The sequence below is a fragment of the Rutilus rutilus genome (assembly GCF_951802725.1).
Source record: "Rutilus rutilus genome assembly, chromosome: 1".
In the NCBI taxonomy this organism is placed as follows: Eukaryota; Metazoa; Chordata; class Actinopteri; order Cypriniformes; family Leuciscidae; genus Rutilus; species Rutilus rutilus.
In genome coordinates, this window is record NC_140209.1 from 6,617,242 (window position 1) to 6,639,693 (window position 22,452).

Here is a 22,452-nt window from a genome sequence, read left to right on the forward strand (position 1 = left end):
CTTGCGTCAGGGGCTGGGGGCGGGGTTACCGTGACCAACAAGACGAACAGAAACTCGTGACCGCCATTTTTCAAACAGCAGCTAATCGAGCTAATAGCAGCTTGATTGTAATCTCCGTCTATGCAACTTACGGCGAGCTGCACAGACACGTTGGATTCGCCGTGTTTGGATGCCGATGTAGGTTCGCAAAGCCATGAGCATCAATAGTAACGCAACGACCTCCATTGTTGATGGAAGGCTTGTTCGAGATGCATCGTGCTTTGATGTCATGAGCCGATCGGTCTGCGAGAAGCCGAACCATTTCGAACAAGCCTGGTGTGTTTGTGTTTGGCGCTGCCACGCTAGCGTTGCTGGGCAACATGAGATGTATACAGTGATCTTGTGGAAAGGCAAACCGGATCTTAGAGAGCTCGTCAGACGAACCAACTCCGGACTGGCAATACTGTAGCTCTGGCTCTGAACTGGCACCTGGTTCATGCTGGTGGAAAAGGGGTATTTGTGAGTATTAATTCAGCACTTGCGGGTAGATCGGTAGAATGAAATGTCCTTATTCCTTTATATCCGCGGGACTCGCATGTGGCTCTGATATCTGTCTCTCATTGGCAATGACGACAAGTTCCATAATTCCGCTTATGAGTCATCAACCTACACCTTTGTTATTGTAAGAGGTTAGCAAGCCTGGTTAGTACCTGGATGGAGACCTCCTGAGAAAACCAGGTTGCTGCTGGAAGAGGTGTTAGTGAGGCCAGCAGGGGGTGCTCACCCATGGTCTATGTGGGACCTAACGCTCCAGTGTAGTGATCGGGACACTATACTGTCAAAGAGCACCATCCTTCCAATGAGACGTGAAACCGAGGTCCTGACTCTCTGTGGTCATTAAAAATCCCAGGATGTCCTTCGAAAAAGAGTAGGGGTGTAACCCCGGCATCCTGGCCAAATTTGCCCCTTGGCCTCTGTCCATCATGGCCTCCTAATTATCCCCATATACTGATTGGCTTCATCACTGTCTCCTCTCCACCAGTAAGCTGGTGTGTGGTGGGCGTTCTGGCCCAATATGGCTGCCGTCGCATCATCCAGGTGGATGCTGCACATTGGTGGTGGTTGAGGATATTCCCCCTTCCATGTAAAGCGCTTTGAGTACCCAGAAAAGCGCTATATAAATGTAACAAAGTAGTATTATTATTATTATTAAAATGTAGATGCAGAATATAACGCTTTAAAATATGGACACAATTTAAGTTCATCTACAGTGTTTAGAGAAAACAGACAGAAAAAAAGTTTTACAATATGTTTACCATTTAAAATGTTCCTCTTATTGAATTTTTGTTAGCCTATTTGTTGTTGCATGTGTTGTAGTTCCATTTGTAATATGTTGTAGAGTTCATTAAGATATCTGATATTCAAATTTCATAAAATTTCATGTCAACACAACATGTTCTAGTTGTTTTGAACTTTACACATGCATTGAGTGAATTGATGAGTATTACTCATCATAGCCTATCTATGTGATTTTGGGTCTGTTAAATATGCTGTGGAATATGTTTGTGTGATGTGTTAATAAATCATGTGTTTTTAAGATCCAGGATCATTTTTGATAAATTAGGGATGGGTCACATTACCTGAAAAGAAATTTGTCTGGAGTGCATGATCTCAAAATGTTTATTGGTATATACCTTGCAAATAACACATATCAACTGTATTCAAAATGAAATATTAAAGTCGGACCTTAAAGTTAACAAAAGTAATAAAAAGAAATAAACATCTAGGTACTGTATCTATCTAAATGACAAGTGTCCCACCTTACCTGCATTCAATCTACTAAAAGGGGATTTTAACATCGATGCCATAGAAGAATCATTCCCTCAGAAATGTTTACTTCTGCCTTCAAAGACAAGTACAGTTTTTTCAGTACTTTTAACAACTTTCCTAAACTCTTAACGCACCAACACACCTACAACACACAACTGGCAAAACAGTTAATTTCATGCTCAAAATCACACACTGTAAACTAAACTCCAACACTAATTTTCTAAATACAATAATACACTATGCCTACCAAAACACTGCAAACATGTCTCAAAATCAAATCATTTTTCAAAACACTAACATATGTAACATAGCCGTCCAACAGGAAGATTTAGTCAATCATAGCACAATGTCATAAAAACACTAACATCAGATGGAATTACAGAAACTGCATTATTGTATACGTGTCAGGTCTGCCCTTATACAACAGCCAGTATATTGTATTGATCATAGATTGTGTTTTGCACTGCAGTTTCTTTTGAAGCCTCTCTACATTTTTGTTTTGTTGGGTTTACTGTAGGTCTTTTGCTGCAGAAATTCAATAAAAAAAGACCCATCTCAGAGTGCTTTATAGAATGTACGGTTACCGTATACCATATGGTCATGCGATTGAAAGAAACTCAACACCTGAGTGTGTTTCCTAGATGGGAATCAGCTGTGATTTATATTATTGCATAATTGTTTCTCAGTAACAATAGGATAAAATACAGGGGATATATTTGTGTTTCAATTCACAATATAAACAGCTGTTTACCTTGACTTTAGCCTGTTAGGTTCAGAACATGGTGTTATCTGTTCTGACACACATTGTTAAAGCATCGGTAAATTTGGCAGTAAAAATCCATTGTTTTGGTCTTGTTTGAGCTTGTGTGTAAAAGAAGTTCAAGCATTTTAAATTTGTGTCAATTGTATGCATTTTGTGTTAAAGCAACGAGAAATGTGTTAATAGTATACACAGGCAAACAAAGGGAGCTAAATGAAACACAGGTGAACTTAATTAGTGACTAACAGACTATCATGGTTAACTTGTAGCTCAACATGAGTTCCTATAAGAGCAGCCAAAAGGAACATTCTCTCAACCCCAGGTCAGGACTGCACACGGATTAAGCGTTGTAGTATTTTTGTGACTGCAATATTCAGGCTCCACACGGATTGAGGATGACTTTTCAGCTGTACGGTAGTGCACCTTTGCTGTTTTAGGCTTGTTTTGTTTTTTCTCCATTCCATTTTCTCCATCAACTGACTTGATTTAGTACAACTAAAAAAAGTTTAGTTTAAGCAAAAGTATAGATATTGTCTTTTATTTTACCTGTCCTTGTGAAAAATATCAGAATCAAAAAATCTTAACTTTATATTTAATATTGAATAACATGTAGGCTACAACAGATCAAATTAAGTGTACTTTAAAGCACAACAAAAAGATTTTTAAAACATAATGTACTTTTAAGGAAAACTCTTAGTTTGGCTTTTTTTTTTTTTTTTTTTTTTTAAGTGTACATGTACTTAATGTCACTCCTGCCAGCAGAAGCCCTATCATGGCCACCAGAGGGCACTTCTCCCTAGACCTTTTCCATTTCCATGAACCTTTGCCTGGACTCATTTTAGTGTGATTACATCCACCTGTATGTCATTGGTTTGTATCATAGGAACTTTGGCTGGCAGGTGTGACGCTTATGAAAGTGTACGTGTGTACACTTAAGTGGCTTTTTATAATTCATCAGTGTTATCTGCAAGTTGTTTTATTATTATTATTATTATTATTATTATTATTATTATTGTACTTTCAAGATACTACAGGTACACATCCAATACCAATAAGCTAATTTTTTATTTTATTATTTTCACAAGGGTACATAGCAATTCAAAAATTATAGAGTTTTCTTGACAGCAACATGGTGTCGGCCCCCATCTGGTACACCTGGATTACACACGGCCCAGATGTGGGCCGGATCTGGTTGCTGTCTGGGTTCTTGTATGGTTTTTCCATTGCAAACTAATCTGGTTGTGCTATTTTTACCTAATGCAACTTCCATTCTCAAAGCTCCCTGCAACAAAGCTTTGACCCTTTATCAAAAATATTACGTTCTTAAACCAAATGGCATGATTTCACTGAATCCACTTTTCATTGTAGGCTTTAAAGATCAACATGGAGAAAATCATCCTAATATTCCCTCTGATATTGCTGGTGCTGCATATACAAGGAGGAGAGTTCCACAAACCTCCAGTTTGTTTGCCTGCCGAAGCTCCACAGCCGGAAGTCGTGGAGTTCGACAACACCATCTATGCCACTTGTGAAGTAACTCCCAGCCCCAATTTGCCACGTAACCAGCCAAAGATCTTTGGGCAAATCCTCTTCAAGCAGGTCTTCCCCAATGGAGATTTAGAAGTGAAAATCAACCTCCGTGGTTTGCCTGCCATCGATCGTCAAGAGCGTGCCATGCACATCCATCAGTATGGAGACCTCAGTCAAGGCAGCATCACTGTTGGTCCTCATAATCCAAATGGCGTTGACCACCCTCATCATCCTGGAGACCTGGGCAACTTTGCTTCTGTAAGGCCCGTGAAATTGGTCCAATGGAGGTTTTCCAATAACACAGGGAAGGTCTCACGTGCTCTGTCCTTTCCTCATGCGAAGTATTGGTGGTTAAATGTAATACATTAATCATATGTATTTACTCGTTAATTCATCTGACTCCATAAAATGAAAGGTTTTAATAATATCTGTGCCTCATTCACTTTTAACCATTAAATGAACGATGTCAAGATCAGTTAGAATAATCACATGTAAGGATTTATTATGTCAGGTAAATGTATCATGCCAATTTCATAATCAATTCAAAGATAATCGATACAAAACATCAAATGCTCTGGAATAGAGAGAAGATGCAAACCCAACTTTAAGAAATACGTGAGGCTGAGAGATCTATCTCTCTCAGCCTCACGGACCGATCTGAAGTACAGAAAAAGGCCTCGATCTCCCTGCTGCAATTCCTTAAATAGACAAACCTTTTACCTGGAAACATGTAACAATAGAAATTTGCATGCAGTGGTCGCATCTTCATGGGGGTGTGGGACCATTTGCTTAGAGACCACCTTCCTTTGTAAATCAGTTATCCATAAGCTCTTAAAAACCTTATTACCTTTTGTTTTATCTATCTGGATATGAGATATCTGTACCAGTCGCACTATGACATTTTAAATGATACCAAACATGAAAATACTCTGTGATAATCATTCACATTAAACTATACATTTTCTTGGGTGATTTCAGCTGATCATCTGAGCATGAGAGACAGGGGTGAGGGGAGAGGGAAAAGGATGTAGATTAGATGACTCGGAGGTGAGACTTTCGTCTCGATGATGCATGAGAGCCAGTTCAAATGCTAATCTCCAGAGAGGTCCTTTTGTCCTCTCAGGGCCTGGTCACCCCCAAAACAGACTGTTTGGAATTTCCTAATTTATCAATTCTTACACTTCCGAGAAAGGAGTTATAAGGCAGTTCCTGACGCTTCCAGACGCCAAGCTCTTTGGGCCTTATTCCATTCTGGGACGTGCGGTGGTGGTTCATGAGAAGGAGGATGATCTGGGAATGGGTTCAGATGAGGAGAGTAAACTCAGTGGGAATGCTGGACCGATAATTGCTCTCGGTGTGATTGGTATTACTACTCCAAGTCTGTGGCAGAAGACTGAAGTGCCCCCCAAGAAAACATGTGGAGGAAGGCACTGAGAGTCAAAGATGAGGGAGTCGGATATGGTGGAAGGCCAGATTCAAATGGGATAATCATGATTTTTCCTTGTGTATTCTTTGTATGTGTCCTACATTAAAGTATATTTCATAACCTGAACATTCCCATGGTTTTTTTCTTGGTCTTTTCAGAGGCTTTTTGGCCAAAGCTTCCAATAGTAAATGCACTCTTAAAAATAAATGTAGGGTGAATGCAGGCAAAGTGGGCCGTTTAGTTTGATTTACTGTGCTCAATGGGTTAACACTTTCAGAGCATGACAATGGCCTTTAATTAAAGATACACTATTTCTTCAAATGATACAATGGTTTAGGTTGATGCAATATGACACTGGAGGGTGTGGCTAGATCTCAAGGGAGGACACCTTTATTGTTCAAGGTAGACATAACCTCTGACATAAGATTGTATTTTCGAAATTATAAGGTTTCTCGCTAAATGTCAACAAATGGGTATATTATTCTGACAGTTTGTTAGTACAGTTAACAGGGAATCAAAATGCAAAAAAATGTCTTGGTTTTCTTGTAAGGTGTTTAAAGCTAGATTATGTAAGATTTTTGTAATAAAATAACCAAAAATCACTTGCAAAGTGTGATATATTTCCTGCAGTTGTGTACTTCCAGTATCCCAAAAGTTCCCAAAGATTTTTAATTTCAGAGAAATTCCAATTTTAAATCAAAGCTGCAAGCAGCATTTATCGGGGTTCAAGCATGTAAGGCCTTTAAGCACAAATGCATAAAAAGACTAAGTTGTTTTTTGGCAACCATTTAACCACTGATGTCATACATGGAAAAGACCATTTCCAGCCAATTTAACATAGGAAATATATGGTTTTCAAAGCTTTTTTAACAGTTATAGCGCCACCTATGGTCCGATCTCCATAAAATTGTGCATGCTTGTTTACAATGTTATTTCACATATGCTCACCAATTTTTATTAAGTTCTGAGTTTTTGTTTAGGATTTATAGGCTTTCGAGTGAATTTTGCCACGCCCATTTCAATTCAATTCAATTCAAAGCACTTTATTTGTCCCCAGGGGGAAATTTAAAAGGGCACATTACAGTAGCTTACACAGGCACACTGCACACCACACACTACATACCACATATCATCATACATAAAATCAGAATGCAAAAAAAAAAGCAGATAAAAATAATTTCTTCCTGTTAACGTTCATAAGCTGGACAGCCCTCGGGATGAAGGTTGCTTTCCTCTGTGTCCGACAAAGTGGACAACGTAGTCTACATCCCGAGGGTAGCCACTCAAACTCCGAAAACAGGATGTGAGAGGGGTCATTAATAATCCTGCGTGCCACCTTTACAGTCTGTTGGTCACATAAGGCAGTGAGAGTTCGGACGGGCTGGTCAATGATTTTTGAACAGACCTTAACCACACTCAACAGGCGGTTTCTGTTTTGCAAGGTGATGGAGTGAAACCAGCTAATGATTGAGAAGGTTATTACATTTTCAATAAAAGCATACTAGAATGTGTTAAGAATGACTTTGTTAACCCCAAATGACTTCAGCTTCCTAAGTAGATATTGTCTCTGATGACACTTTTTAAGGATCTCCTCTGTGTTAGTGGAAAACCTTAGCAGGTTGTCAAAAGTTGATCCCAGGTATTTATATGTCTCCACTATCTTCACTGGCTCCTGCTGGATGATAGTGGTGACAGCCTCAGCTAACTGTCTCTGTTTGGGTGAAAAGGTTACAATCATGTCCTTAGTTTTATCTATGTTCAGCTCGAGACAAGACTTTTCGCACCAAACTAAAAAGTCCTGCAGGACTGGGCTGTGATGTTGTGTATTACTGGAAAGCAGAGACAGGAGGACTGTGTCATCAGCAAATTTCACACAGTGGCAATTTGGCTGGGTGGATCTACAATCATCAGTGTAGAGGATGAAGAGAAGTGGAGAGAGGACACAACCTTGTGGAGAGCCCGTGGAGGTGAAGAGGTTGTCGGATAAGGTGTGGTTCACCAACACCCTCTGTGATCTGTTGGTGAGGAAATCTATAATCCACAGGATGAGTTGGTGATTGAGGTGGAAGCGTGTGATGAGCTTCTCTGCCAAAATGTGTTTATTTTTGGCAGAGAAAAAAATAATTTTGTTCATTTTCTAAATGACCGTGTTATAGCTGTCCAAATGCAAAAGTTTTAGCACTTCGTGCTTTAACCCCTAATAATGGCTCGTCCATGTTCACTTGTCGCCTGTCAATGACATAATATCCGCGTTATCCCTGGTTTCCGCTCGTACTGCCATAGTAACCATGGCGACAACTGCGTTACGTCTAGCGGCACGCTCATGGAGTTGTTTCATTCAAACATTATGGACCATGGCAAGCAGACTTTGGGACAAAAGGAGAACTAAAACGAGGATCAATATCGGCGTGGTGTTTTCAAGATGCCGCAAACTTTGACTTGACAGAGACGTCTTGCATGTACTTTATTAGACAGTTGAGCAAATGTTCAAAACCCGCATGGTGTTTTCTGTTCTGACACACAGGGATGTAGTGGAGGCTAAACGCACGTAAACGCCGTTTACGCACCTCCCAAAATTTGGAAATAGCGTTTGCCCACCTCCAAAGTGCGTTTATCCACCTCTACATTGCGTTTATCCACCTCTAAATTTCACGTTATTTGAGCGGACTTTGCTTTTCCAGTGCGTGATCGCCGATCGGCACATGATTCGAGCATTTGGGCCGTTAAGGACTGAGCAGAACGCGCAGCGCGCAAACACGGAGCAGAGAGCGCAGCGCGCAGACACACACACACATACACGGAACAAAGAGAACGGCGCACACACGGAGCAGAAAACACTCGCTCGTGAAGTTACTAAGCTGCGCGAGAATGAAACTTGATTGCAGGCGCAGCAACAGGAAATCATTAAAACGATGCAAAAAAAGGTGATTTTTTTTAATTCATTACAGGCAGCTGGTTTAATGTAGGGAGCATGTCAAAACCCAACTGTACAAGAGATTCAGAGGGAATCAAGCCTGCACCAGGTTAAAGACTTTTCCCTCTACAGGGAAACACTGATCCACATTTTTCTGATAGAACAAACAACTAATCAATTAATCGAAGAAATATTCAACAGATTAATCAACTATGAAAATAATCCCAAATCCCTAATCATTATGCACAAGTGCATTGCATTGAAAGCCCTGGATATAAGCCTCCCTCTCGATCTCTCTTAAATATTTTTGTTCTCTCTGTTTTGTCATTTAGTGAACTTTATAGATTTCAACCATATTATACCTTTTTGAGTCTCTTTAACAAGAACTTAGATTAATGCATGAATTGAATAGTGATTGTGTGACCTATGATGAGGGAGCAACCAGTGATACCCTTGGTAGTACCATCAAATGATAGCCTATAGCGATGTCATCAGGATACACAGTGGCGGTTCTACATTGAATTACACCCTGGGCGAGACCCCCTTCGAGCGCCCCCCCCCCCCCCCCCCCCTTAATTTTAATTGGGGGGGGGGGGGGGTGTTCTTACCCCATTGGCAGATCATCATGTTTTGCTTGTTTTAAGCAAAAACTCAATTTTAAGTGTTTCACTCAATTTTAAGATATTAAGTCTTGTTTTCTGAAAAAAAAAAAAAAAAATTATTTCCCCAGAAACCAAGACTTAATATCTTATGTCATTTTACCACTTTGTTAACGTTATGCATCTTTATTTAAGAAATGTTTGATATTTGGACTGGAAACAAGACAAAAATACTAATTAAGAAAAGCATTTTTTGCAGTGTAATAACTGAACTTGTCACAGTTTTGTTGCAAAGCACATTATGGTGAAATTAGATCTCGTGTTTGAGTTAAAACCGAATTATTGTTAAGCATAGCAAGAATCATAGCAAAAAGGATAACAAATAAGAGTTATACCCACCAATTAATATTGCCCCTTCATTCATGACATGGATACCGTAATCACACAGAGAAAACATAGTTGCATACCTTTATCTTTCACTCGTTTCTAAATTGGACACCTGATGGCTTTGACCTTTCTTGTCCATCTCTTATTTGGCACTCGACATCGACAATCAACCAACTGTCACTCACGAGTCACGACCAGAAGTCAAGACTAAACCAATTCACCTTGGTGGTGGTGACCAAGTAAATTGTTTTGTATTACCTATTTTTATTCAGACCATTCAGAAAGACAAAAATGTGCAGGAAATATAGAGGCCTGTATTTATAATATTATGAATGAAAATGTGCGTTATTTGGAAGAAAGTCGAGGTGTGACTGACTTTGATAACTATATGGATCCCCCCCCCTTGTCCGTTCCATTTGGGAGAGACCCAGAGGTGAACTGTCATCCGCGCCTCCGCGCCCCCTCCCCTTTCCCCTTCTCAAACAAACAGCTTATGTGCGCGGCATCTTCTCAGCAAGCAGGGGCGTCTGCAGCTGCAGGGGGCGCAAATTTGCCAATTCCCCACACAGTGAAATGATAGATAATAGAAAATCGCTTCGCGGCGCAGATTTGTTTTTTTTATTATTTTATTTTTTTGTGCCGGCGGCGCCGCCCCCCCAAAAATGCCGCCCCGGGCGACAGCCCGGTTCGCCCGTGCCTAAAACCGCTACTGAGGATACACATACACCGGTAGGGAGTGGCCCACCTTACCGGGTGACCACGTCGTGGTCCACCAGAATTGATAGTTTACCCACCTCTTTTTTTACCACTACACCACTGCTGACACACATTGTTAAAGCACACTTTTACACTGAATGTTTGCTGCTTCAATCCAGATGAGTACGTTGTTAGGCTATTGACTGTATGTAGGGTGACCACCCGTCCCGCATTGCGTTGTACCGCACAGCATTTTCACCCCTTGTCCCGCACGTCGCATATTGAGAAAATGTCCCGCATTTTCATCAGTCTGTCGGTTTTTAATGATCATATTAAGAAAACGTGCATGCTTTCTTTTGCCTTTTTAAGAAAGCATTTTCTTTATTATTTTTGCGGCATAGTTTTTCACCTATATTTAACAGCGCTTCCTCAGAAGTAGGCTACAAATACAACCGCCTTCTTTTAAATCCTATCCAATGGTTGAAAGTAAAGGAGTAAACACGGTCACTAGTAGGTTTTGACGGCTGTCAATCAAAATGTGGAGCGGTGATTCGTTCCATGTGTTCCCTGTCAGAAAACAAATGGATAATTCGGTCAATTAAAATAAAAATTTAACAGAATTTATCAACTTGTTGCCAGCTGTGGTTGTTTTGATTCACATACTTTCTAAAAAATATGAAAGTTTTTGGTTTATAAGACATGTCAATGATCTAATTTCATGTTTAATATTTTATTAGTTCATTATTTATTTTGTTGGATTTTAATTGGACTTGGTCAGAACTGTTTCAAAAATAGTTATCTGCATGATGCTGCTGCCTTTGGGCTCAGTGATGTTGAATTTAAATGACATGTCAAATTAAGACATGTAATGTTACATTGTGATATAATGGTGTTTTCTGGAAGGGACTAAAGAACAAAGCATTTTTATCAGTTGAAAGGCAGAATACAAATGGTTTTTTTATTAAGTTAGATTAGCATTAAATAACAGTTTCAGGTTATGTTTTAGTGTTGTTAACATGTCCAACATTGTCCAACACAAACGTATAATCGTCCCACATTTGGTTTGTTTGATGGTGGTCACCCTACTGTATAGGGTAAATTTAGTATAGGGTGAACTTTTTGAATCTTGTTCCTGACAAATAACCCAAATTACAAAAAAAAAACTAACACTAAACCGAATAAAAACTAAACTAAAACTAAGCATTTTCAAAAAATAAAAACTAAACTAGCAAACCCACTTTAAAAACTAATTAAAACTAAACTGAATTTGAAAACAAAAAGTCAAACCGAAATAAAAATAAAAACTAATGAAAAATGCAAAACTATAATAACCCTGACAGAGACGGATGTAGTGCTAACTGTGTTAAGAGTTTTGGAAAATTGTTAAAAGTATTGAAAAATCTGTCATAGCAATTGTAAGAACTGATTTTCCTGCTAAAACAAAACTCACCCTGCAATAACGCCATAAAATGCCCCCTGGACAGCAGATAGCAAAGACAGAGCACATAACCTTGTCCTGCCCAAACTTATCTCCTTGTCCCTTTGTTTGACTTCAACTCATCCCCCCTCTCCCTCCTCTTCTCCCTCCTCAAGTCACTGAAAGTTAAATTAAGAATGTCTATATATCGCATATGGTGTATCTTGTGAATGTGTTGTTTTTTCCTTTTCATGTTTGGTATCATTTTAAGGGTCTCAGTGAGATTGGTAAAATGTTCTTAATTTCATTGCAGTCACTGGTTTAATGAGAAAGATTGAGAACTTAGGAGAATCCTGTTTCTCCTCTCTGGCTGATATCTCTTTACGATATCTCAAGAAACCAGGTGCTACCCCCCTGGGGTACATGGATTGGCCCAAACAACTCTAAACAACATTTGTATAACCCCTGTTGTTCTGGTCTGGTATTTAAGGTGAGGGGACAGAGCAATCATTGGGACTCTTTACCAGGATCATCCCCCATAGTGATGTTTCAGTGCTTTTCAGTTGGAAAGCCCTGACACATTACTGTGTCTTTGTCAGGAAAACATTACTTACTTTTAGAGTCATCTTTGAGTAAATGATGTCATGTATTTTCTGAATTGGCTTTTAATAATTTACTTCTGTAATTGGCATGATACATTTTTACCTGACAAATAAATGTTACATCTTGAATTATTCTGAAGTTTTAGAAATCATTCATTTTAGTAGATTAATGTGTAGTCTGGTGTTTCCGCAAATCTTTGTCCAGGATAGATCAAACTGAAGGCACTTTGAATGGACCATGGGGCACATCTTAGAAAGACCTTCTGATTTCTGACTATCTCCTGACTTAGCATGTTGTACGCTGCAAATATTATAAAAAATTACACCTATGGGTCTGTAGTAGCGGCTGCATAGGGTAAAATACTTGCACTGCACCCTCTGACTATTTCAGGACTGGCTAGTTTGTGATCGTGAGCACGCAGTCGCGACGTGACGTCTCAAAGCGACACTAGGTCCGTAATGAACGAATAATTGAAAGTATGGGATAATCAGAATAATCAAATATCAAAATTAATTCTTAATCAATATTTATGATTATTTTCTAATCAGAAATATGATCTAAATTTGATTATCATTTGATTATCAGTCAGATTAAACGTAGAACTAAAGTACTACTAAAACTAAATTCCAATAAATTAAGTGAACTTCACTGGAGCGCTGAAAAGACATACACGCTTTAAACCTTCGCCAGGCCGTTGGATTCTGTCGTTGGGCCAATGGGTGGTCCTTACACAATCGTAAAAAAAAACTATAGCAGTACTTCTTTTAATAAACACAAAACACTGGAGAACACATTGTGCAATTCAAGACAAAGAACTGAATAAACTGAGGCCCCGTTTACACGATGGGAAAACGCAGATATTTCCCTGCGTTTTGGCCTGTCATTTACACGAAAACGCCGTTTTTATCCCAGAAAACGATTATTTCTAAAAACTCCGGCCAAAGTGGAGATTTCTGAAACCGCCGGTTATGTGTTGCCGTGTCAACTGGGAGAAACGGGGTTTTAGGTTCTCAAACGTCACATTATGCGCCAGAAAATGCTTACGTCATGTGAGCGCCCTATGTTTAGAGTTTGTTTGGCTACTATTTGATCATGGATGCTGTTAAAGTGGTACTCATTTTTACTTTTGTGCAAACGCTTTTGGCCTGTTTGCATTTGCTTCGCTGTCTGTCCGCACAAATGAATCTCGCGCCATGTCTGTTGTTTTGAAAGGAACAGGAAGTCGCTCGTGCTATTCGTTGTTGTCGATTTTGAGGATTCTGATTGGCTTGCATGGCTTTATCCTTCTCCCTACACTGCCGCTCATTGTATTTATGCGGGTTGATGTAAACGACAACTTTTTTTGAAAACGATGTTGTGTGCACGATGTTATTTTTGAAAACGAAGGGGGAGAAATATTCGTTTCTCTAAATACCCGGCTATGTGGCCTGAATGCTATATATAATCAGGCAAACAAAGGGAGCTAAATGAAACACAGGTGAACTTAATTAGTGACTAACAGACTATCATGGTTAACTTGTAGCTCAACATGAGTTCCTATAAGAGCAGCCAAAAGGAACATTCTCTCAACCCTAGGTCAGGACTGCACACGGATTAAGCGTTGTAGTATTTTTGTGACTGCAATATTCAGGCTCCACACGGATTGAGGACGACTTTTCAGCTGTACGGTAGTGCACCTTTGCTGTTTAAGGCTTGTTTTTTTTTTTCTCCATTCCATTTTCTCCATCAACTGTGTACAAGTGTACATGTACTTAATGTCACTCCTGCCAGCAGAAGCCCTATCATGGCCACCAGAGGGCACTTCTCCCTAGACCTTTTCCATTTCCATGAACCTTTGCCTGGACTCATTTTAGTGTGATTACATCCACCTGTATGTCATTGGTTTGTATCATAGGAACTTTGGCTGGCAGGTGTGACGCTTATGAAAGTCTACGTGTGTACACTTAAGTGGCTTTTTATAATTCATCAGTGTTATTATCTGCAAGTTTTATTTATTATTATTATTGTACTTTCAAGATACTACAGATACACATCCAATACCAATAAGCTAATTTTTTATTTTATTATTTTCACAAAGGTACATAGCAATTCAAAAATTCAAGAGTTTTCTAGACCGCAACATGGTGTCGGCCCCCATCTGGTACACCTGGATTACACACGGCCCAGATGTGGGCCGGATCTGGTTGCTGTCTGGGTTCTTGTATGGTTTTTCCATTGCAAACTAATCTGGTTGTGCTATTTTTACCTAATGCAACTTCCATTCTCAAAGCTCCCTGCAACAAAGCTTTGACCCTTTATCAAAAATATTACGTTCTTAAACCAAATGGCATGATTTCACTGAATCCACTTTTCATTGTAGGCTTTAAAGATCAACATGGAGAAAATCATCCTAATATTCCCTCTGATATTGCTGGTGCTGCATATACAAGGAGGAGAGTTCCACAAACCTCCAGTTTGTTTGCCTGCCGAAGCTCCACAGCCGGAAGTCGTGGAGTTCGACAACACCATCTATGCCACTTGTGAAGTAACTCCCAGCCCCAATTTGCCACGTAACCAGCCAAAGATCTTTGGGCAAATCCTCTTCAAGCAGGTCTTCCCCAATGGAGATTTAGAAGTGAAAATCAACCTCCGTGGTTTGCCTGCCATCGATCGTCAAGAGCGTGCCATGCACATCCATCAGTATGGAGACCTCAGTCAAGGCAGCATCACTGTTGGTCCTCATTATAATCCAAATGGCGTTGACCACCCTCATCATCCTGGAGACCTGGGCAACTTTGCTTCCGAGAAAGGAGTTATAAGGCAGTTCCTGATGCTTCCAGACGCCAAGCTCTTTGGGCCTTATTCCATTCTGGGACGTGCGGTGGTGGTTCATGAGAAGGAGGATGATCTGGGAATGGGTTCAGATGAGGAGAGTAAACTCAGTGGGAATGCTGGACCGATAATTGCTCTCGGTGTGATTGGTATTACTACTCCAAGTCTGTGGCAGAAGACTGAAGTGCCCCCCAAGAAAACATGTGGAGGAAGGCACTGAGAGTCAAAGATGAGGGAGTCGGCTATGGTGGAAGGCCAGATTCAAATGGGATCATCATGATTTTCCTTGTGTATTCTTTGTATGTGTCCTACATTAAAGTATATTTCATAACCTGAACATTCCCATGTTTTTTTTTCTTGGTCTTTTCAGAGGCTTTTTGGCCAAAGCTTCCAATAGTAAATGCACTCTTAAAAATAAATGTAGGGTGAATGCAGGCAAAGTGGGCCGTTTAGTTTGATTTACTGTGCTCAATAGGTTAACACTTTCAGAGCATGACAATGGCCTTTAATTAAAGATACATTATTTCTTTAAATGATACAATGGTTTTGGTTGATGCAATATGACACTGGAGGGTGTGGATAGATCTCAAGGGAGGACACCCTTATTGTTCAAGGTAGACATAACCTCTGACATAAGATTTTATTTTTGAAATTCTAAGGTTTCTCGCTAAATGTCAACAAATGGGTATATTATTCTGACAGTTTGTTAGTACAGTTAACAGGGAATCAAAATGCAAAAAAAGTCTTGGTTTTCTTGTAAGGTGTTTAAAGCTAGAATATGTAAGAGTTTTGTAATAAAATAACCAAAAATCACTTGCAAAGTGTGATATATTTCCTGCAGTTGTGTACTTCCAGTATCCCAAAAGTTCCCAAAGATTTTTAATTTCAGAGAAATTCCCATTTTAAATTAAAGCTGCAAGCAGCATTTATCGGTGTTCAAGCAGGCAACCATTTAACCACTGACATCATACATGGAAAAGACCATTTCCAGACAATTTAACAAAGGAAATATATGGTTTTCAAAGCTTTTTAACAGTTATAGCGCCACCTATGGTCCGATCTCCATAAAATTGTGCATGCTTGTTTACAATGTTATTTCACATATGCTCACCAATTTTCGTTAAGTTCTGAGTTTTCGTTTAGGATTTATAGGCTTTCGAGTGAATTTTGCCACGCCCATTTTATAAATGACCCTGTTGTAGCCGTCCAAATGTAAAAGTTTAAAAGTTTTAGCACTTTGTGCTTGAACCCCTAATAATGGCTCGTCCATGTTCACTTTCGTTCAAACATTATGGACCATGGCAAGCAGACTTTGGGACAAAAGGAGAACTAAAACGAGGATCAATATCGGCGTGGTGTTTTTTTGAGATGCCGTAAACTTCGACTTGACAGAGGCGTCTTGCATGTGTTTTATTAGACAGTTGAGCAAATGTACATAAAACTGTCATATAGCTCAACATGATGAAATGTTAGAATATGATCTGTATGTTATTCTAATGTTGATCTAGCTTACTGCTAGTCTCATACAGACAAACAAAAGCATAGAATAACATTATAACTTTCAACACACTCAAATGCAGTTTAGTGTGATAGTGTAGACCAAGTGAAACAGCGCTGCGTTGCCTTGATTATCTGGTTCAGGTGTGTTTATTTGGGGTTGGAGCTAAACTCTGCAGGACAGTGGCCCTCCAGGACTGAGTTTGGACACCCCTGGTGTAGACCAAGTGAAACAGCGCTGCGTTACCTCACAAGTTTAATTCACCAAATAAACTGACTTGTTAACCCTTTTCCACCAAGGCAGTGCTGGTGCTGGTTCAGAGCTAGAGCCTAGTTTCAAATGGGTTCTTTGTTTTTCGACACCCAAAGTACCAGCTCTGAACCAGGAAAAGTGGTTCTTAAGTAGCACCAAAACATTGCTGGTCTAGAAGTAAGAACCGCTTGCGTCAGGGGCTGGGGGCGGGGTTACCGTGACCAACAAGACGAACAGAAACTCGTGACCGCCATTTTTCAAACAGCAGCTAATCGAGCTAATAGCAGCTTGATTGTAATCTCCGTCTATGCAACTTACGGCGAGCTGCACAGACACGTTGGATTCGCCGTGTTTGGATGCCGATGTAGGTTCGCAAAGCCATGAGCATCAATAGTAACGCAACGACCTCCATTGTTGATGGAAGGCTTGTTCGAGATGCATCGTGCTTTGATGTCATGAGCCGATCGGTCTGCGAGAAGCCGAACCATTTCGAACAAGCCTGGTGTGTTTGTGTTTGGCGCTGCCACGCTAGCGTTGCTGGGCAACATGAGATGTATACAGTGATCTTGTGGAAAGGCAAACCGGATCTTAGAGAGCTCGTCAGACGAACCAACTCCGGACTGGCAATACTGTAGCTCTGGCTCTGAACTGGCACCTGGTTCATGCTGGTGGAAAAGGGGTATTTGTGAGTATTAATTCAGCACTTGCGGGTAGATCGGTAGAATGAAATGTCCTTATTCCTTTATATCCGCGGGACTCGCATGTGGCTCTGATATCTGTCTCTCATTGGCAATGACGACAAGTTCCATAATTCCGCTTATGAGTCATCAACCTACACCTTTGTTATTGTAAGAGGTTAGCAAGCCTGGTTAGTACCTGGATGGAGACCTCCTGAGAAAACCAGGTTGCTGCTGGAAGAGGTGTTAGTGAGGCCAGCAGGGGGTGCTCACCCATGGTCTATGTGGGACCTAACGCTCCAGTGTAGTGATCGGGACACTATACTGTCAAAGAGCACCATCCTTCCAATGAGACGTGAAACCGAGGTCCTGACTCTCTGTGGTCATTAAAAATCCCAGGATGTCCTTCGAAAAAGAGTAGGGGTGTAACCCCGGCATCCTGGCCAAATTTGCCCCTTGGCCTCTGTCCATCATGGCCTCCTAATTATCCCCATATACTGATTGGCTTCATCACTGTCTCCTCTCCACCAGTAAGCTGGTGTGTGGTGGGCGTTCTGGCCCAATATGGCTGCCGTCGCATCATCCAGGTGGATGCTGCACATTGGTGGTGGTTGAGGATAATACCCCTTCCATGTAAAGCGCTTTGAGTACCCAGAAAAGCGCTATATAAATGTAACAAAGTAGTATTATTATTATTATTAAAATGTAGATGCAGAATATAACGCTTTAAAATATGGACACAATTTAAGTTCATCTACAGTGTTTAGAGAAAACAGACAGAAAAAAAGTTTTACAATATGTTTACCATTTAAAATGTTCCTCTTATTGAATTTTTGTTAGCCTATTTGTTGTTGCATGTGTTGTAGTTCCATTTGTAATATGTTGTAGAGTTCATTAAGATATCTGATATTCAAATTTCATAAAATTTCATGTCAACACAACATGTTCTAGTTGTTTTGAACTTTACACATGCATTGAGTGAATTGATGAGTATTACTCATCATAGCCTATCTATGTGATTTTGGGTCTGTTAAATATGCTGTGGAATATGTTTGTGTGATGTGTTAATAAATCATGTGTTTTTAAGATCCAGGATCATTTTTGATAAATTAGGGATGGGTCACATTACCTGAAAAGAAATTTGTCTGGAGTGCATGATCTCAAAATGTTTATTGGTATATACCTTGCAAATAACACATATCAACTGTATTCAAAATGAAATATTAAAGTCGGACCTTAAAGTTAACAAAAGTAATAAAAAGAAATAAACATCTAGGTACTGTATCTATCTAAATGACAAGTGTCCCACCTTACCTGCATTCAATCTACTAAAAGGGGATTTTAACATCGATGCCATAGAAGAATCATTCCCTCAGAAATGTTTACTTCTGCCTTCAAAGACAAGTACAGTTTTTTCAGTACTTTTAACAACTTTCCTAAACTCTTAACGCACCAACACACCTACAACACACAACTGGCAAAACAGTTAATTTCATGCTCAAAATCACACACTGTAAACTAAACTCCAACACTAATTTTCTAAATACAATAATACACTATGCCTACCAAAACACTGCAAACATGTCTCAAAATCAAATCATTTTTCAAAACACTAACATATGTAACATAGCCGTCCAACAGGAAGATTTAGTCAATCATAGCACAATGTCATAAAAACACTAACATCAGATGGAATTACAGAAACTGCATTATTGTATACGTGTCAGGTCTGCCCTTATACAACAGCCAGTATATTGTATTGATCATAGATTGTGTTTTGCACTGCAGTTTCTTTTGAAGCCTCTCTACATTTTTGTTTTGTTGGGTTTACTGTAGGTCTTTTGCTGCAGAAATTCAATAAAAAAAGACCCATCTCAGAGTGCTTTATAGAATGTACGGTTACCGTATACCATATGGTCATGCGATTGAAAGAAACTCAACACCTGAGTGTGTTTCCTAGATGGGAATCAGCTGTGATTTATATTATTGCATAATTGTTTCTCAGTAACAATAGGATAAAATACAGGGGATATATTTGTGTTTCAATTCACAATATAAACAGCTGTTTACCTTGACTTTAGCCTGTTAGGTTCAGAACATGGTGTTATCTGTTCTGACACACATTGTTAAAGCATCGGTAAATTTGGCAGTAAAAATCCATTGTTTTGGTCTTGTTTGAGCTTGTGTGTAAAAGAAGTTCAAGCATTTTAAATTTGTGTCAATTGTATGCATTTTGTGTTAAAGCAACGAGAAATGTGTTAATAGTATACACAGGCAAACAAAGGGAGCTAAATGAAACACAGGTGAACTTAATTAGTGACTAACAGACTATCATGGTTAACTTGTAGCTCAACATGAGTTCCTATAAGAGCAGCCAAAAGGAACATTCTCTCAACCCCAGGTCAGGACTGCACACGGATTAAGCGTTGTAGTATTTTTGTGACTGCAATATTCAGGCTCCACACGGATTGAGGATGACTTTTCAGCTGTACGGTAGTGCACCTTTGCTGTTTTAGGCTTGTTTTGTTTTTTCTCCATTCCATTTTCTCCATCAACTGACTTGATTTAGTACAACTAAAAAAAGTTTAGTTTAAGCAAAAGTATAGATATTGTCTTTTATTTTACCTGTCCTTGTGAAAAATATCAGAATCAAAAAATCTTAACTTTATATTTAATATTGAATAACATGTAGGCTACAACAGATCAAATTAAGTGTACTTTAAAGCACAACAAAAAGATTTTTAAAACATAATGTACTTTTAAGGAAAACTCTTAGTTTGGCTTTTTTTTTTTTTTTTTTTTTTTTAAGTGTACATGTACTTAATGTCACTCCTGCCAGCAGAAGCCCTATCATGGCCACCAGAGGGCACTTCTCCCTAGACCTTTTCCATTTCCATGAACCTTTGCCTGGACTCATTTTAGTGTGATTACATCCACCTGTATGTCATTGGTTTGTATCATAGGAACTTTGGCTGGCAGGTGTGACGCTTATGAAAGTGTACGTGTGTACACTTAAGTGGCTTTTTATAATTCATCAGTGTTATCTGCAAGTTGTTTTATTATTATTATTATTATTATTATTATTATTATTGTACTTTCAAGATACTACAGGTACACATCCAATACCAATAAGCTAATTTTTTATTTTATTATTTTCACAAGGGTACATAGCAATTCAAAAATTATAGAGTTTTCTTGACAGCAACATGGTGTCGGCCCCCATCTGGTACACCTGGATTACACACGGCCCAGATGTGGGCCGGATCTGGTTGCTGTCTGGGTTCTTGTATGGTTTTTCCATTGCAAACTAATCTGGTTGTGCTATTTTTACCTAATGCAACTTCCATTCTCAAAGCTCCCTGCAACAAAGCTTTGACCCTTTATCAAAAATATTACGTTCTTAAACCAAATGGCATGATTTCACTGAATCCACTTTTCATTGTAGGCTTTAAAGATCAACATGGAGAAAATCATCCTAATATTCCCTCTGATATTGCTGGTGCTGCATATACAAGGAGGAGAGTTCCACAAACCTCCAGTTTGTTTGCCTGCCGAAGCTCCACAGCCGGAAGTCGTGGAGTTCGACAACACCATCTATGCCACTTGTGAAGTAACTCCCAGCCCCAATTTGCCACGTAACCAGCCAAAGATCTTTGGGCAAATCCTCTTCAAGCAGGTCTTCCCCAATGGAGATTTAGAAGTGAAAATCAACCTCCGTGGTTTGCCTGCCATCGATCGTCAAGAGCGTGCCATGCACATCCATCAGTATGGAGACCTCAGTCAAGGCAGCATCACTGTTGGTCCTCATTATAATCCAAATGGCGTTGACCACCCTCATCATCCTGGAGACCTGGGCAACTTTGCTTCTGTAAGGCCCGTGAAATTGGTCCAATGGAGGTTTTCCAATAACACAGGGAAGGTCTCACGTGCTCTGTCCTTTCCTCATGCGAAGTATTGGTGGTTAAATGTAATACATTAATCATATGTATTTACTCGTTAATTCATCTGACTCCATAAAATGAAAGGTTTTAATAATATCTGTGCCTCATTCACTTTTAACCATTAAATGAACGATGTCAAGATCAGTTAGAATAATCACATGTAAGGATTTATTATGTCAGGTAAATGTATCATGCCAATTTCATAATCAATTCAAAGATAATCGATACAAAACATCAAATGCTCTGGAATAGAGAGAAGATGCATACCCAACTTTAAGAAATACGTGAGGCTGAGAGATCTATCTCTCTCAGCCTCACGGACCGATCTGAAGTACAGAAAAAGGCCTCGATCTCCCTGCTGCAATTCCTTAAATAGACAAACCTTTTACCTGGAAACATGTAACAATAGAAATTTGCATGCAGTGGTCGCATCTTCATGGGGGTGTGGGACCATTTGCTTAGAGACCACCTTCCTTTGTAAATCAGTTATCCATAAGCTCTTAAAAACCTTATTACCTTTTGTTTTATCTATCTGGATATGAGATATCTGTACCAGTCGCACTATGACATTTTAAATGATACCAAACATGAAAATACTCTGTGATAATCATTCACATTAAACTATACATTTTCTTGGGTGATTTCAGCTGATCATCTGAGCATGAGAGACAGGGGTGAGGGGAGAGGGAAAAGGATGTAGATTAGATGACTCGGAGGTGAGACTTTCGTCTCGATGATGCATGAGAGCCAGTTCAAATGCTAATCTCCAGAGAGGTCCTTTTGTCCTCTCAGGGCCTGGTCACCCCCAAAACAGACTGTTTGGAATTTCCTAATTTATCAATTCTTACACTTCCGAGAAAGGAGTTATAAGGCAGTTCCTGACGCTTCCAGACGCCAAGCTCTTTGGGCCTTATTCCATTCTGGGACGTGCGGTGGTGGTTCATGAGAAGGAGGATGATCTGGGAATGGGTTCAGATGAGGAGAGTAAACTCAGTGGGAATGCTGGACCGATAATTGCTCTCGGTGTGATTGGTATTACTACTCCAAGTCTGTGGCAGAAGACTGAAGTGCCCCCCAAGAAAACATGTGGAGGAAGGCACTGAGAGTCAAAGATGAGGGAGTCGGATATGGT

General features: G+C 39.7%; 3 protein-coding genes and 1 long non-coding RNA gene across 6 annotated transcripts in view; all 4 read left to right on the forward strand.

The window, feature by feature from the left end:
- The window catches only part of LOC311302747 (uncharacterized protein), a 205,567-nt gene that overhangs the window by 125,831 nt on the left and 57,284 nt on the right, over positions 1 to 22,452 (forward strand). The window lies entirely within an intron of this gene.
- On the forward strand, positions 2,854 to 5,533 carry LOC311297674 (extracellular superoxide dismutase [Cu-Zn]-like; the record flags this gene model as incomplete). Its single annotated transcript, XM_084420060.1, has 3 exons — positions 2,854 to 2,978; positions 3,938 to 4,357; positions 5,288 to 5,533. The coding sequence occupies exons 2-3, from the start codon at positions 3,953 to 3,955 to the stop codon at positions 5,531 to 5,533; spliced, it is 651 nt and encodes a 216-aa protein (XP_084276186.1). The 5' UTR covers positions 2,854 to 2,978; positions 3,938 to 3,952.
- LOC311302873 (extracellular superoxide dismutase [Cu-Zn]-like) lies at positions 13,641 to 15,193 on the forward strand. Of its 2 annotated transcripts, none has more exons than XM_084428998.1 (2): positions 13,641 to 13,803; positions 14,501 to 15,193. In XM_084428998.1, exon 2 carries the CDS (start codon positions 14,516 to 14,518, stop codon positions 15,170 to 15,172), a length of 657 nt encoding a protein of 218 aa, XP_084285124.1. In that variant the 5' UTR covers positions 13,641 to 13,803; positions 14,501 to 14,515; the 3' UTR covers positions 15,173 to 15,193. The 2 variants fall into 2 exon arrangements, with proteins under 2 accessions (XP_084285124.1, XP_084285125.1); XM_084428999.1 differs by having other exon boundaries at positions 13,686 to 13,808.
- On the forward strand, positions 19,609 to 21,021 carry LOC311302911. 2 transcript variants are annotated; one of them, XR_014629686.1, is made up of 2 exons: positions 19,609 to 19,872; positions 20,825 to 21,021. It is a non-coding gene; the product is annotated as an uncharacterized lncRNA (long non-coding RNA). The 2 variants fall into 2 exon arrangements; XR_014629687.1 differs by having other exon boundaries at positions 19,609 to 19,867.